The sequence below is a fragment of the Trichosurus vulpecula genome, chromosome 7 (assembly GCF_011100635.1).
Source record: "Trichosurus vulpecula isolate mTriVul1 chromosome 7, mTriVul1.pri, whole genome shotgun sequence".
Classification (NCBI taxonomy): domain Eukaryota; kingdom Metazoa; phylum Chordata; class Mammalia; order Diprotodontia; family Phalangeridae; genus Trichosurus; species Trichosurus vulpecula.
In genome coordinates this window covers 113,072,761-113,085,692 of record NC_050579.1, presented here as the reverse complement: position 1 = coordinate 113,085,692, position 12,932 = coordinate 113,072,761, and the positions used below count along the sequence as shown (strand labels likewise).

The 12,932-nt window shown below is 37.3% G+C and overlaps 1 protein-coding gene across 2 annotated transcripts in view; it reads left to right on the top strand.

Moving 5' to 3' along the window:
* Positions 1-12,932, top strand: part of UTRN (utrophin) — a 467,326-nt gene that overhangs the window by 350,741 nt on the left and 103,653 nt on the right. For both annotated transcript variants that reach the window (XM_036766848.1, XM_036766849.1), the window contains one exon: positions 12,525-12,586. In XM_036766848.1, coding sequence (XP_036622743.1) covers positions 12,525-12,586 — 62 coding nt within the window. The remainder of the gene's footprint in view (positions 1-12,524; positions 12,587-12,932) is intronic.

The following is a 12,932-nucleotide window of genomic DNA, read 5'->3' as shown; positions in this document are numbered from 1 at the left end:
AAGGAGAAAAACTTGTCTAGATAGGTAAATTCTAGTGTCTTCAATAAAAGCTAGTCTTGTAGCTTCACCTCAGATTTCTAATTTTGCCATACGAATTCTCTTTTCTCCAAAGAGGTGAAGGTTCTGTGCAGCAAGTGTTCTTGCCCTTCCAAGTATGAAATTCTGTGATTCTTTAATAGGACTAGTAGCTAGCATTTTTATTGTACTTTAAGGTTTACAAGGCACTACATGATCTCTCTTGATCCATCCCGTTCTATTACTGGACTCACAGGGTTGTTAAAATGTGGAGCATTTTTATCAACATATGGAATGTTGGCTTTGAAGATTATTTGTAGTAGCCTGAAGCCTTATTTTCAATTGGCACCCAGCCAATGCATAGAACTAGATTTGTGGTGGTTTGTTTCTGCCTGATAATGTGGCTTGCCGGCTATCCAAAGTATTTTTTGTCTGGATTTCAAAATCAAACCAAAATTCTTTGGCAATATTTGTTGGTTCTTCATGTGGTGTTCTTTCTTTCCCTTGGCATAGATAATTGAGTGCATTCATTGGTTTAGAATGTTTCTACTCCATGTCTTCTAACCTCAGAAGATTTGATTTGACTTTTGATTAAGAATAACAATTTTTTTATCATAGTGTTTAAGTAAATGTAAGGCCTTTTTGATTTTTGCTATAGATGTATGCTAGCAAAAAGTATACGTAGCATTTTATAAGATCTCTAGAAAGAATCTTCTTAAGTGATCTCCCTGAGCTAGAAGTGACTCCTGTGAATTTTCCAGACCACTCTGGTGTCTCCTATGCATGCAGTTATTTTTCAACTTATTATTTATTTGTATTTGCGTATTTGTTGTTTGTATACACATCTAGTCCCAATATTCCACTGTGTAAGCTTCTTGAGCATATGTGCTATGTGTTTCTCCACTTCTGTAGCCCTAAGACCTAACATGGAGCCTTGAACAAAGGAGATGTTTAGTAAATATGCTTTTTTGTTGCTGCTTCAGCAGAAGATTTTGCTGTGATTAAAAAAAAAAGACTTGATTTAGGAGACTTAGAGAAATTCAGGTAATGACAACCTGAAGTAGAGCGGCCATGTGTTTGGAGAGGAGGAGCTCTTGTGAAGGTGGAATCAACAAGACTTAGCAACTGATACGTTGATGTGATGAAAGCATCATGGATGAAATGGCTTGTGAATCCAAGTGATTGGAAGGATGGGTGGTATCTATAGTAGAAATAGGGAAGTTTGGAAAAAGGGTGGAATTAAAGGAGAAGATAATTAATACAATCTTGGATGCCTAAGGAACATTGAATTGGAGATCCATGTGTCCTTGAGATGCCTAAGGGACACTGAATTGGAGATCCATATGTCCTTCGATAACTAACCTCTTTTGGGGTAAGTAAAATGAGGGGATTGGATGATAAAGTCTTCAGGGTCCCTTGTGTTTCTAAATCTGTGATCCTATATCCAGCAGGCAGTGGATGATTAGAATTCAGGAGAGATACTAGGGCTGAATGAATGATCTGGAAGTCATCTGCAAAGAAATGATTGAAAACATGGGAGCTAATGAGATCTTTAGAAGGGCATAGAGGGGAGAGGAAGAGAACACTGGGAATAGAGCATCAGGGGGTGTGGGTAGAAAATCATTACAGTGATATATCATTACAATGATATATCCCTGAAAAGGATTCTTTGGAAAGCATCATTTAAATGGGTAGTAGAACCAGGAGAGTACAATGTCACAAAAGCAAATAGAGAACAGAATATCTAGGAGCTCGCTTTTTGAAAGAGATTAAAAAAACAGGGGCTGTCCTCATCCCCATTCTGTGTTCCTTTATACCCTTGGCTTATGTGGGAGGATTCCTGGAAGTTGGGGCTCTGACAACTTAAAGGTAGAAAACATACAAGTCTATGAACACTGGTCGAGGGGTAGTGGTGGATGAGGTCACTAGGAGCCTGGAACAGTGGCGATTCTGCACCTCCAATGTCACTCTTCTGTGCTTGGATTGGGAGCTGATTTCCCCTAGGTGTATCACTTTACAATTTAGGCTCAGTTTCTTCATCTGTAAGATGGGGATAATAGGTCCTTCCTCACTGGGTGGTTTGTGTTTTGCAAACCTTATAGTTTTTTCAAACCATAGATGCTGACTATTGTTATTCTTTATCATTGTTTCCTATTGTAGACCATTACAGCCTACTGACCATGTCAGGCAACCTACCCCTCACCCCACAAACCCCACCAAGCTCCACACATATAACCATTTCTACTTCTTTGCATAAAATAAGTGCAATTTGTTTTGTTAAAATGAGTGAGGGTTAATTGCTAGAGATATCTAAAGATGAAATTGCCAAGTGGAATAGCATGGAGATGTTTGGTTTGCTTGCTTCAATTTGTTTTCTTCTCAGTTTTCTAATTAAAAAAAAATACTTATCACCACCTGGCTAGAGTTAAATAGGTGTGAGTTCCAAACCGCTGAGTTTAACTGTTATTAGTAGTTCTAAAAGGTGTCAAGAGGCCTGTGGAAGGTGTTTGGGCTAAAAGCTTTTCTGAGTGTGGTTTGGCTCCCCTGGAAACTTGTGGGAAGGAGGTTTTTGGTGTAGCATGAGAATTGGGGTTTTTTTTGATGGTAATTCCCAGAGTTGAGTGGTATCTCTAAATCATTGTCTCTGGTGGTTCTTAATGTGAAAATATAAAATTTTGGTCTCCAAAATGATGTCACACAAAGAACTTCAGCTCTTCCCCCCCCCCCCCCCCCCCCCCGCTTTCTTTTTAGTAAACATAAAAGTATAGAGATCAGACAAAATATTCATGACTAGACTGTTACAGCTGGCTCCCTATTTTGGCGAATAATGGAACCCTTGAAGTGGTCAGATTATTTAAATCATACTACATCTTTCCATTGAACTGGAACCAATTATCATGTATGAGATAATGATAACTTTGTATAGTGGGATTTCAAATGCAAAAGATTCAGGTGGGTTCAGTATTAGCACTAATTGAGACCTGGCTGTGTATAAACAGACTTCTTAGCTCTTTGAGGGCAGGAATAGTTATACTTCTTTCTTACCTTCCACACCAAAGTACTCAGTCAAGACGAAGTTGATTGCTGTGCACTTAGATGCTCGTTAAATGTATGTTGAAGTGATGATTTTTTGATTTACCCTACCCCATCCTCAGCACCTTCCTCTCTGAATACCTTCCATTTCTTCATATATGTATCATACATGTTTATAAACAAATTGATATGTATATATTCAAATACACACTTACATGTATATATGAATATACATGTGCTTTATATACAGATTTTTTCCACCTTTAGAATGCAAGTTCATTGAGGGCAAGGGCTATTTTTGGTTTTTCTTTATATCATCAGTACTTAGCACATAGTAAGTACCTGTTGATTCATTGTGTCTAATTTACAGTTTTATTATAGTTTTTTTTTAAATCTATGAAAATAAGAGATGTTTTTCTTTTACACTCTGAACGTGACAGTATCTTCAAATAAGCTAGAAGTGGCAAACTATAAGAAGCACAACAAATGTTAATGAATAATAATGATAATTAAAATGTATGGGTATGGAGTTATATGAAATACTGATTATCAGATAATCAAATTACTTTTATATAACTACAACATGCTATTTAATTAAAGAAAATTAGTGTAAAATTACTGTGCTTAATTAGATGTTTAGGGAAGGGTGAAAAGAAATTGGGCAAAGGGTAGAAAAGAATTAAATCATCAAATTAAACTTAAGGTTAGATATTTTTCTCAAGGTGTTATTGCTTCCTTATTATATATACAAAGAAAATGTACTGAACAGGCCCCAGGTATCTCTGTTGGAAGGATATGATTTGGTCAAGCACCATTTTAAAAACCTCTCATCTCCCTTTCTAGTATATAGCTTTACATTGCTAAGACTAAACATCTGTTCTTCTATGACATCTAAGTCTTACCCGAGGGGCATCAATATGCTTTTCTGAAGTCTACATCATCTTTGAAAAATTAACCCACTGACCTGCAAAAATTTTTTCCTCCTGTCTTTTCATATTCACATGTTGAATGAAAGGAGAAAATAACCATGTGCTATAAGAATAGGCTTCAAATGTGAAATCGTGGCCACATAGGTTGGTATGGTGATTGTTAGTACTAATAAGGAAAACATGAAATGAGAAACTTAATTTAAGAGAGAAGCTCCAAACACATGTATTTGGCACAGTTTCCACTGTAAGCATATTGGGCATTTTATGATAGCTCTGTGAAGTACATTAGGAATGGAGAAGAAATTATTAATAAACGAAATTGATTAAAATAATAAATATTTCTTTAAAGAATTCTTTTGTACGGAAGTTATGTAAAGTTGCATTTTAAATAAATATTATGAAATTGCAAATTGACGTTGTTTTCCCGAGACTGGCAGAGGTGTGGCCTTACGCTGTGCAAAACCACTGAATTACTATGCAGAGACTAGCCGATGGGCATTTTGAGTATTCCTTGCATCGTAGTCTTATTATGGGCCTGATTCATTTAACTACCCACATGCTACTTTTAGGTACCTCCTTTAGGGTGTATGTAAATGTTATTTCAGTAATATAGCCTAGGCATGCCTTAATTATTATCATTTCCATTGTTTAATATTTGTGGATTGCCCACCATATGTTAGGTGCTGTAAAGTGTTGTTTGTGTGCTTAACAGGTTTTTGTGTTTAGTGTTAATTGCTGCTCTGCTAGAATTATCTATTTATTTTTGTTGCATTCCTGTAACTGTCTCCCTTCTTAAAACCCAGCATTAGTTCCACTTTAAATGGATTTCATTTCCATTATTGTTTTAAAACTTATCAAGCTGAATAATCCGATGTATTTCAATTTACTGAACTTGACTATTCCTGTTCTGAAGGAAGGAGATTCATTTTGGCCAACCAGAAAAGTGTGGTCCACAGCTGCTCCTGTAAGGCTGATGGTTGAATTGATATTTTTCATTACACACCCCCCCTCCCTGCCACACACAAAAAAGTCAGCTATAGCCAAGAGCCTTGATTACTTTTAAAATGTTCTATATTAAATTGCAGTTGCACTTTTGTAACTAGAGACTGTGTTTATTTTCAGCACTGGCAATTCTGTCTAATGAATCAACTGGTGTTGAATTCACAAAGGGAAATGCACTTTTCTCTCTTCCATCTGGTTGCCAAATGATGAGTATGTTCTCTCTGAGTCTGTCAGTAGTGTGCTAGCTTTCAAGGACTGACTGCATGGTAATACTGGGGCCATGACTGGAATGCTCGACTTGTGACGCTGTCCTTAGTCCTCTGCTTGCCTGGATTTTGTTTTTTGTGTTTTCTTTGTGGTAGAAGGTATGTAGTGGATCAACAAGAATGGAAAGGGCATTATTTTTACAGTACCAAGGTTGCGAGGGAGGCTGCTTTTCTCAAGCTTTTTTTACTTTGCCAAAAAGAAAATTGGCTTGGCATTGTGTTTTAAATTTGGGTTTGCTTGCTAATTAGTGGATATTAATGGATAAGTATGGTGTCTGTGTACTTTTACACTATATGTAGCTGGGGGGGTTATAATTATGGAAAAAAAAATTGCCAGCTACTAGTTGTAGGGGTTATAGTGAGAGGGAGTATACTAGAATGCAATGGTAATTCATGCATGGATAACTAAGAAATCATTAACGAAGATTTATTTATAGTTCCGCACCACCACTCTTGCTTAGCCTGGCTCTTTGGCCCAAAATCAATGACATAATGTGAATCCTCTTTTCTGCCTTTCATATTCTTTGTTTCCCCTTCTTCCAAGCTGCCCTTCCTCTCTCTCCCGTTCACTCCTGCTTTGCCATTTCCTCTATGATCCTTTGGCCCACAGCATTCTGAGGAAACTATTCTTTTCTCAGATGCCAGGAGGTAATATAGTAGAGTGCTAGAGCCAGACTCAGCAAAACCTGAGTTCAGATTCTGGCCCACATCCTTGTCAGCTGTGTGATCCTGAGCAAATCATTGACTCTTTCTCAGCTTCACTTTCCTCATCTGTAAAATGGGAATAGAAGTAGCCCCTCATTTGAAGGGTCATGGTGAAGGATCAAATGAGGTAATGCGTGTAAGCACTTTGTATAACCCATAAGGTGCTGTATAAATGTTGTCTGTTGTTATTCTTAATGATGCTACTGATTACCCTAGTACTAGGGCTGCTATAGCACCTGCCTCCCACCCACTACCGCTTAGAAGAGGACCAGAAAAGGAGAAACAGAGAAAAGCCTCAGATGGCTACTTTTTACTTTAAGGTTTACAAAGTTTTAGTCATATGTTACTGCACGTGATCCTTCTGATAACGCTATAAAGTAGGCAAAATGATCCCCGATTTTACAAATGAGATAACTGAAGTACAGAGATGTTAAATGATTTGTACATATAAAAAAGCAAGTAACAGAGGCAGGATTCAGACCCAGGGCCCCCCAGACTCCAAGTCCAACCCTTTCTTCCAGGATATTACATTGTCTTTGTGGGGAGAGGAGGGGATCGATGCAACAGGTAATTGTGGAGGTAAAATCTGCAGGATTTGGGTATGACAGAGTGGTGAGATAGAGGGAAGGTTCAAAAATGACTTGGAGGTTTGGAGCCAGAATGACAGTACTGTCAATAAAACATAAGCATGTTTAGAGGATAGGGACGGATTTGGAGGAAATGTGGATTTGGTTTTAGACATATTAACTTTGAGGTATCAGTAGAACGTCTATCAGAGGTCCCCAAACTTACTTGGCCTGCTGCCCCTTTTTCAAAAAACAAATTACTCAGCGCCCTGCTGGAAATCTAACCCATTAACATTTCATTTAACCCTTTGATGTTTTTTTTTAAATTTGGGTTGTTTCAAAAACATTTTGCCCCCACCCCCCCCATCATTCCATGCCTCCCAGGGAGCAGTATGGCCCACTTTGGGAACCTATGATTCTAGGTAGAGCTATTTAGTGAGCAGTTGGAGTTGTTGGACTAATGCTGAAGAAAAAGCTTATGAATGGGTGTGACTAGACACTTTTCTGGAGAAGTTATTCACATGAAAACAATAATTGATGAAACACTGATGAGGATGTGACGAGAAGATCACTGAGGATAGAACCTTGGAGAGCACTTATCATTAAAGGACAGGAGGAGAAGAATGAGCAAGTGAAGGCCAAGGATTCCATAGATAGGTTGAAGTAGGAAAAAAATAGTGTTTAGAGGTCAAGGAAGAAGAAAATATCCAGAAGGATAGGATGGTCATCTGTGTTAAATGCTACAGAAAAGTCAAGAATGAGAACTGAGAAAACACCTTCCAAGATGGCACTTACATAATCTGTGACCTTGAAAAGAACATTGTTAGTACCATAGTGGTGGATATTAAAAACTAAATTTGGATTTAGAAAGTTCAGAGAAGCTCCTGTAGAAAGTGTGACAGAGTGTGAGGCAACTAGAGATTAATTTAATTGAAAAAAAAGATTTCCATACAGCAGTCACCTGGTTGAAATTTTACGACATGAATTTGTAGTAGATCTGCCTGTCATCATTACCACGAAAAGCACGTGGTGAGGGCTCAAGGTGGTCGAATGATAGAATGGGAGCAGCAGAAATATAATGGGCAAGGCTGAGACAATGCCATTTTGAAATGTCTCACTGTAGGTTCAAGGAAGGGAAGTAGTATCAATAGGGAGGGATCTAGGACTTGAAGGTTCTAATGAGAGTTAAGAACAGGCTCAATAACAGTGGGACAGTGGGAGAAGTCCAAGTACAGAAGATTATGATCAAAAGGAATTTCTAAACCCTGGAGTTGGATCAATTTTGGATGATGGTGCTTTTAAAAAAAATTAAATAATGTGGGCAGATGGGAAACTAACTCTGTGTATGAGCATCATCTCCACAATACTCCATTTATAGATAGAACTAAACAGACAAACACAAAGCCACTATCATAATTAGAATTTCCCAGAACAAATGGAGGGAATTGAGGCTGGAAGGGGAGAAAAGAGGGGATGGAAGAAAATCATCCTTTAAAAAAATAGTCTTGTCCCTCCCTTTTGGGAGTGTCAGGGTAGAATGGAGGTAGAGACAGTTTGGTCTTCTTCAGCCCAAGAGAAATCAGAATATAGAAAGTGATTTGGGAATGTCAGAAGCTTTGCAGAAACATTGGGAAAGAAGGTGAAGTTGGAAGAGAGTGTGGCTAATCCAAGAGTTCCCCAGTTTCTCCATCAACCTATGGGTGCTTAAGGTAGTAGAAAGATGGTGTCCATGAGTTGAAGTCGTTAATTAACTGGAAAACCAGGGTGTCAAAAGAGTGGGCAAGGTAAGCCCCTTGAGGGCAATGATGGTTTTGTTCATCCTAATGCATAGCACATTGGCTTGCATGTATATGCCTAATAAATCTTTATTAAATTGAGCTAGGAAAATGGCAAGGATTGAACTAAAGAGATGAAGCTTGTTAGCCAGGTTTTTAAGACATTGAAGATAAGGAGAGAGGGGAGATAAATGACAACAATAAGCATCTGCATTTGATGATCTGATTGGAGGCAGGCACTTCAGAGGAAGAGAGGATGTGAGAGTCCAGAAGTGGCATTGAAGAGTCAAGGGTGTTTGGATTTCTCCAAGCACTGTGTATGGAAGCGGGGTAAGGAGAATATGAGAGAAGTAGCTTCCAACATTGGAAGAGAGTGGTCAGGGCAATTCAGAAAGAAACCATGAAAACTGACTGTTATTTAGCTTTCTTTACTTGTCAAGAAATTTCATGTTTGAATCCTCCAAGAAAGAATTTTTCAGTTTGGGGATTAACTGTGACTTTCGTTTCCCCTTCCCTTGGGTAAAATAGGCCTTTATTTGAATGGAATTGAATTAGAGAGCTTATGATCGAAGAGGCCTTTTTCATTGCCGTCATTTCCCACCAATATACACGAAGCTACAGAGACTTTGTGGCCTATTTCCCAAGGAGGTGATGTGATTTAGAAGCAAGAATTCTAGCCTGGGGCTCAGGATTAACAGTCAACAATCATTGACTAAGCTACTACTATGTGCAGCTCTCTGGGGATACCCATACAAAAAGGAATATTCCCTACTTACCAAAAGGCTTGAATCTAGTCTATTTCTCGCTCATCTCTAAAAAATGGGTGAAGGATAGGGATGAACTAGATAATTGCTGAGGGCTTTAACATTCTACAGTTTTGTTTTGGGTCTTGTGTGGGGTCATTCCCAAAGGTTAAAAGTTGCTTTCCGGAAAATTCCTTCTGCTTGAGTTCTTGCCTCAGTCATAGTCTGGTTACTTCTAGTTGAATCAACTATGGGTTCTCATCAGATTCTAACCTGTTCAACTCTACTAGCTCTTAATTTTAGGTCTTGTCCACAGGATTTCTGGGCCTGTCCTCTTTTAGCAATCAGGCTTCTGGTCCCAAAATTGTTTTCTCCACAGTAACCACCCAACTTACCTTTTCCTTTGAATGGGCATTTCAGGATTGTCTAGTATTGATAGCTGCTCTCCTGCCAAGTTGTAGTTAACTTTCCTTCCTGTAGCCTATTTTCCTGCTTTCCATCTAACTTGAACACGGTTTTATACATCCCAGTAACACTCAGCACGATGAAGTGCCCATTTATTATGTCTTATAAACAAGCTATAACAGAACCCACTTACCCAAATTTCATTTAATGAGCATTCCTCAGTGATGGAAAAGTAATTACACTTCCTTGGAAACTGAATTCCTTTATTGTTCTATAGGTCCTTGATGCTGAGTAAGGAATTTCTTTGCCAAAGTATATTTTTATATGTTTTTTTAGGGGGGGAGGGTAGGAGTGATAGGGAACTGCCAAAGACACCCTTCTCCCTTTTTTAATTAGTGGACTTACTTCGGAGGCCTTTGTTTATTTAATATCCTTTGCAGCTAGTATCTTCAAAATCTCTATCTGGGAAAATATCTTTTTTGATCTCTTAAAAAAGATCTTTGGATAATATAAAATAGAGAAGTCATTTCACCACGAATCATTGCTCTATTTCTTAAAAGTTTATACTCAACCAGCAATAATTTGAATTGTAATTTATCTATAGCACATCTTGCTTTGCTTAACTATAGGTGATAAAGTCCTTCATTAACAAAATTCATTATCTCTCTTTGACTTTTATTTTTCCCACAGCAATATTTTAGGCTCAAACCCTTAATTTTTTTCCCTCCTTCTTGCAAAATTAGAATCAGGGCAATAAGAGGTAGAGTTGTTCATCAGTTTCTAACTCAGAGTGAGGGGAAGCAGGGGCTCTGAGTGAAGAGTCTGGATCACTTTTCACTTCTTCTACAGTCAGATTTTGACAATACAATACAATTGATATACCTGTTCATTCATTCATTTGCTTATTTTATTTATTTTTGTTCAGAGTGTTGGGAACTTACAGAACATTATACATAGCAATATTCAGATGTGAGTGAAGAAGGAGAATACCTCTTGGTTTTAGTCCTACTTCTGCCACCAACTAACTATGTGATGTTGGGGAAATCTCTTTAATCTCCCCAAAAGGGATGTTATAAAATAGAGAAGTAATCCCACCATGAAAAATTGCCCTCCTGGCAATGGAGTACAGAGGGTTAGGGAATTTCCTCTGCCTTTATTAGATAGGCACCTGGTGGTCTTAAGGACTTGCTTGAATCACTGAGAAGTAAAGTGTCTGGCCTGAGCTCACAAAGCTGTCATATGTAAGAAGTGACATTTGAACCCAGTTCTTCCTAACTCTAGAGTTGACTGTCCATTAAATCTGACTGCCTTTCATTTTATACGTACACACACATACACATGCATATGCCATGTTCCGAAAGTCTTAGGGTTGTTTTAAGCTATGGAAGCTTGAATAGTATCTTTTTGTGGGATGGACAATCTTGTATATGTAAATATGTTTATATAATATCAAATGATTCTTCTTATGTTGGCTACTAACAAATTTACCTTTTTTTGAAACTATTTCTAAATTATACTTAAATATTTCCTACATGTAGCCAAATTAACCTTAATTTGTAATCTGATTCCATTTGCCATCATAACAAAGGTTCATTCTTAATAAATTCCATGTACTTTTCTATATAAACCCTGGAAAAACTATAGTTTAGAAGTGCCGATTGCATCAAGAACTGAAACCTTGCCTCCTAAGTGTATCATTCAAAAGAGTTTGGCCAAACTATTCAATAAAATAAATAGATGAAGAATTATTATTGTACAGAGTATGATAGGCAGTTGCATAGATGGCCTACTGTCTTCTTTCATCAGAATATATGTATATGACTTGCAACTATATGATACTGCAAGGTATTAATTCTATAGGCTCACAAGAATTGAGTTTGAGGATCCATCAAAGAGCAATGGAAGTATAGTACATGGTGGACATAAGCAAGGCAGCAGCTTAATCAAGGAATTAGACAGGAGAAACAGTAGGAATTATAGTCACCAGAAAAAGGTATAACTAGAAAAAAATTAATTGGTTACTTAGTGAAAACTAGGATGAGATGAAGATGAGATGTTATTGATCGCCTTTGTGCTTAATTGATATTCATGCACATGCCATGAAAATGAGAGGAAGTTCCTCAGAACTGTAGGTGAACCTCCTTTGGCAAATTTATGGTAAGACATGGATAAGAGTTGCACAGGGCAGTCAGTCTTGGGTAGTTTACAATCTGTATTGTTGGGCAAGAATACCCAAATTTGGTGAGAATTCAGGTCATTGGATCCTTGAAGTACCACATGACCTTGGTTAGAGGTGGAAAACTCTTTTGTAGTAGAGACACAGATTCATCTAAACAATCATATGCCAAGTGCAAGTAGTAAGAGATTTAAATGGGAGGTGAAAAAGAGGGGTTAAAGTTTGATGTTCTGTTCAGGATAAGGAAAATATGAAACATTCACATAAAAGCAAGGAAATGGAAAATATTTCAATAAATCTAATACTTTAAGAATTATTATCATAAAAACAGAAAGAAGTGGAAGGAAAAGGAGAGGCAAGATCAGGCAAAGCAAGAGAGAATGATAAAAACACAAAAGACGTAAGATAAGGAAAGACATGTCGGCTGGGGGCAGAAAAAAGGCTGAGGATACTCTGACATATGTATTTTAGGTCTGGTACCCTGACCCAGATTGTTATAACTGAAATTGAAATTCAAAAACCAAAAGTTTAGATTTACATGTTTTATGCTTATGCTAGGAAGCTGCAGTTTACTGAAGTGAATAAGGTAAATCCTTCCATTTATAATCTCTTTCAAATGAGTCATTAAAGTCCCAGATGCTCAACAGTAGTTGGAGCATCAGGTTCCTTAATTACAGTGTAGTTTTGTCCAGTTTCTCAATGCCGTATTTAATGAATTATAAACAATGATGAAATATCAAGCTAAGAAAAAATAAGCTGGTTTTTTTTCCCCTCTTAAATTATATTTCCATATTGAGAGGTTTTACTATTTGGGAATTTGATGCCATGCCAGTTTGGAAGTAAATTTATCTTGCAACTTAATTTTGTGTGATTTTTGTGTATTTTTAAAAATGTACCCATTTCTTTCAGTCACCAAACAGAGTCAACATGTTGGAATCATCCTAAAATGACAGAACTCTTAGAGTCCCTTGGTGAGTATTGTTTTATTAAATAATAATTCATGGAATTCATCAAAACTACTAAGCTCTGTGTTCTCTTCATTCAGTGAAACTCTTTGCTAACATACCAGGTATCATGTGGTATAGTTAGAAGGAACATAGCCTGCTTTCCCACAAAGAGTTCCATGTAAGAAAATAAATAGAAGCCGCATATTCATCTTGTGTTCATTCTGAAGAACAACTTAACATCAAAAGGACAGAGAATATATAGGTTGACCTCTTTTCTTAAGTGGCTGGGTGTAGCTTGGAATTGTTTGAATTAAAAAGAAATTTCAAGACATTTGACTCCTCTGATTTCCCTTCTACAAAAATATACTTT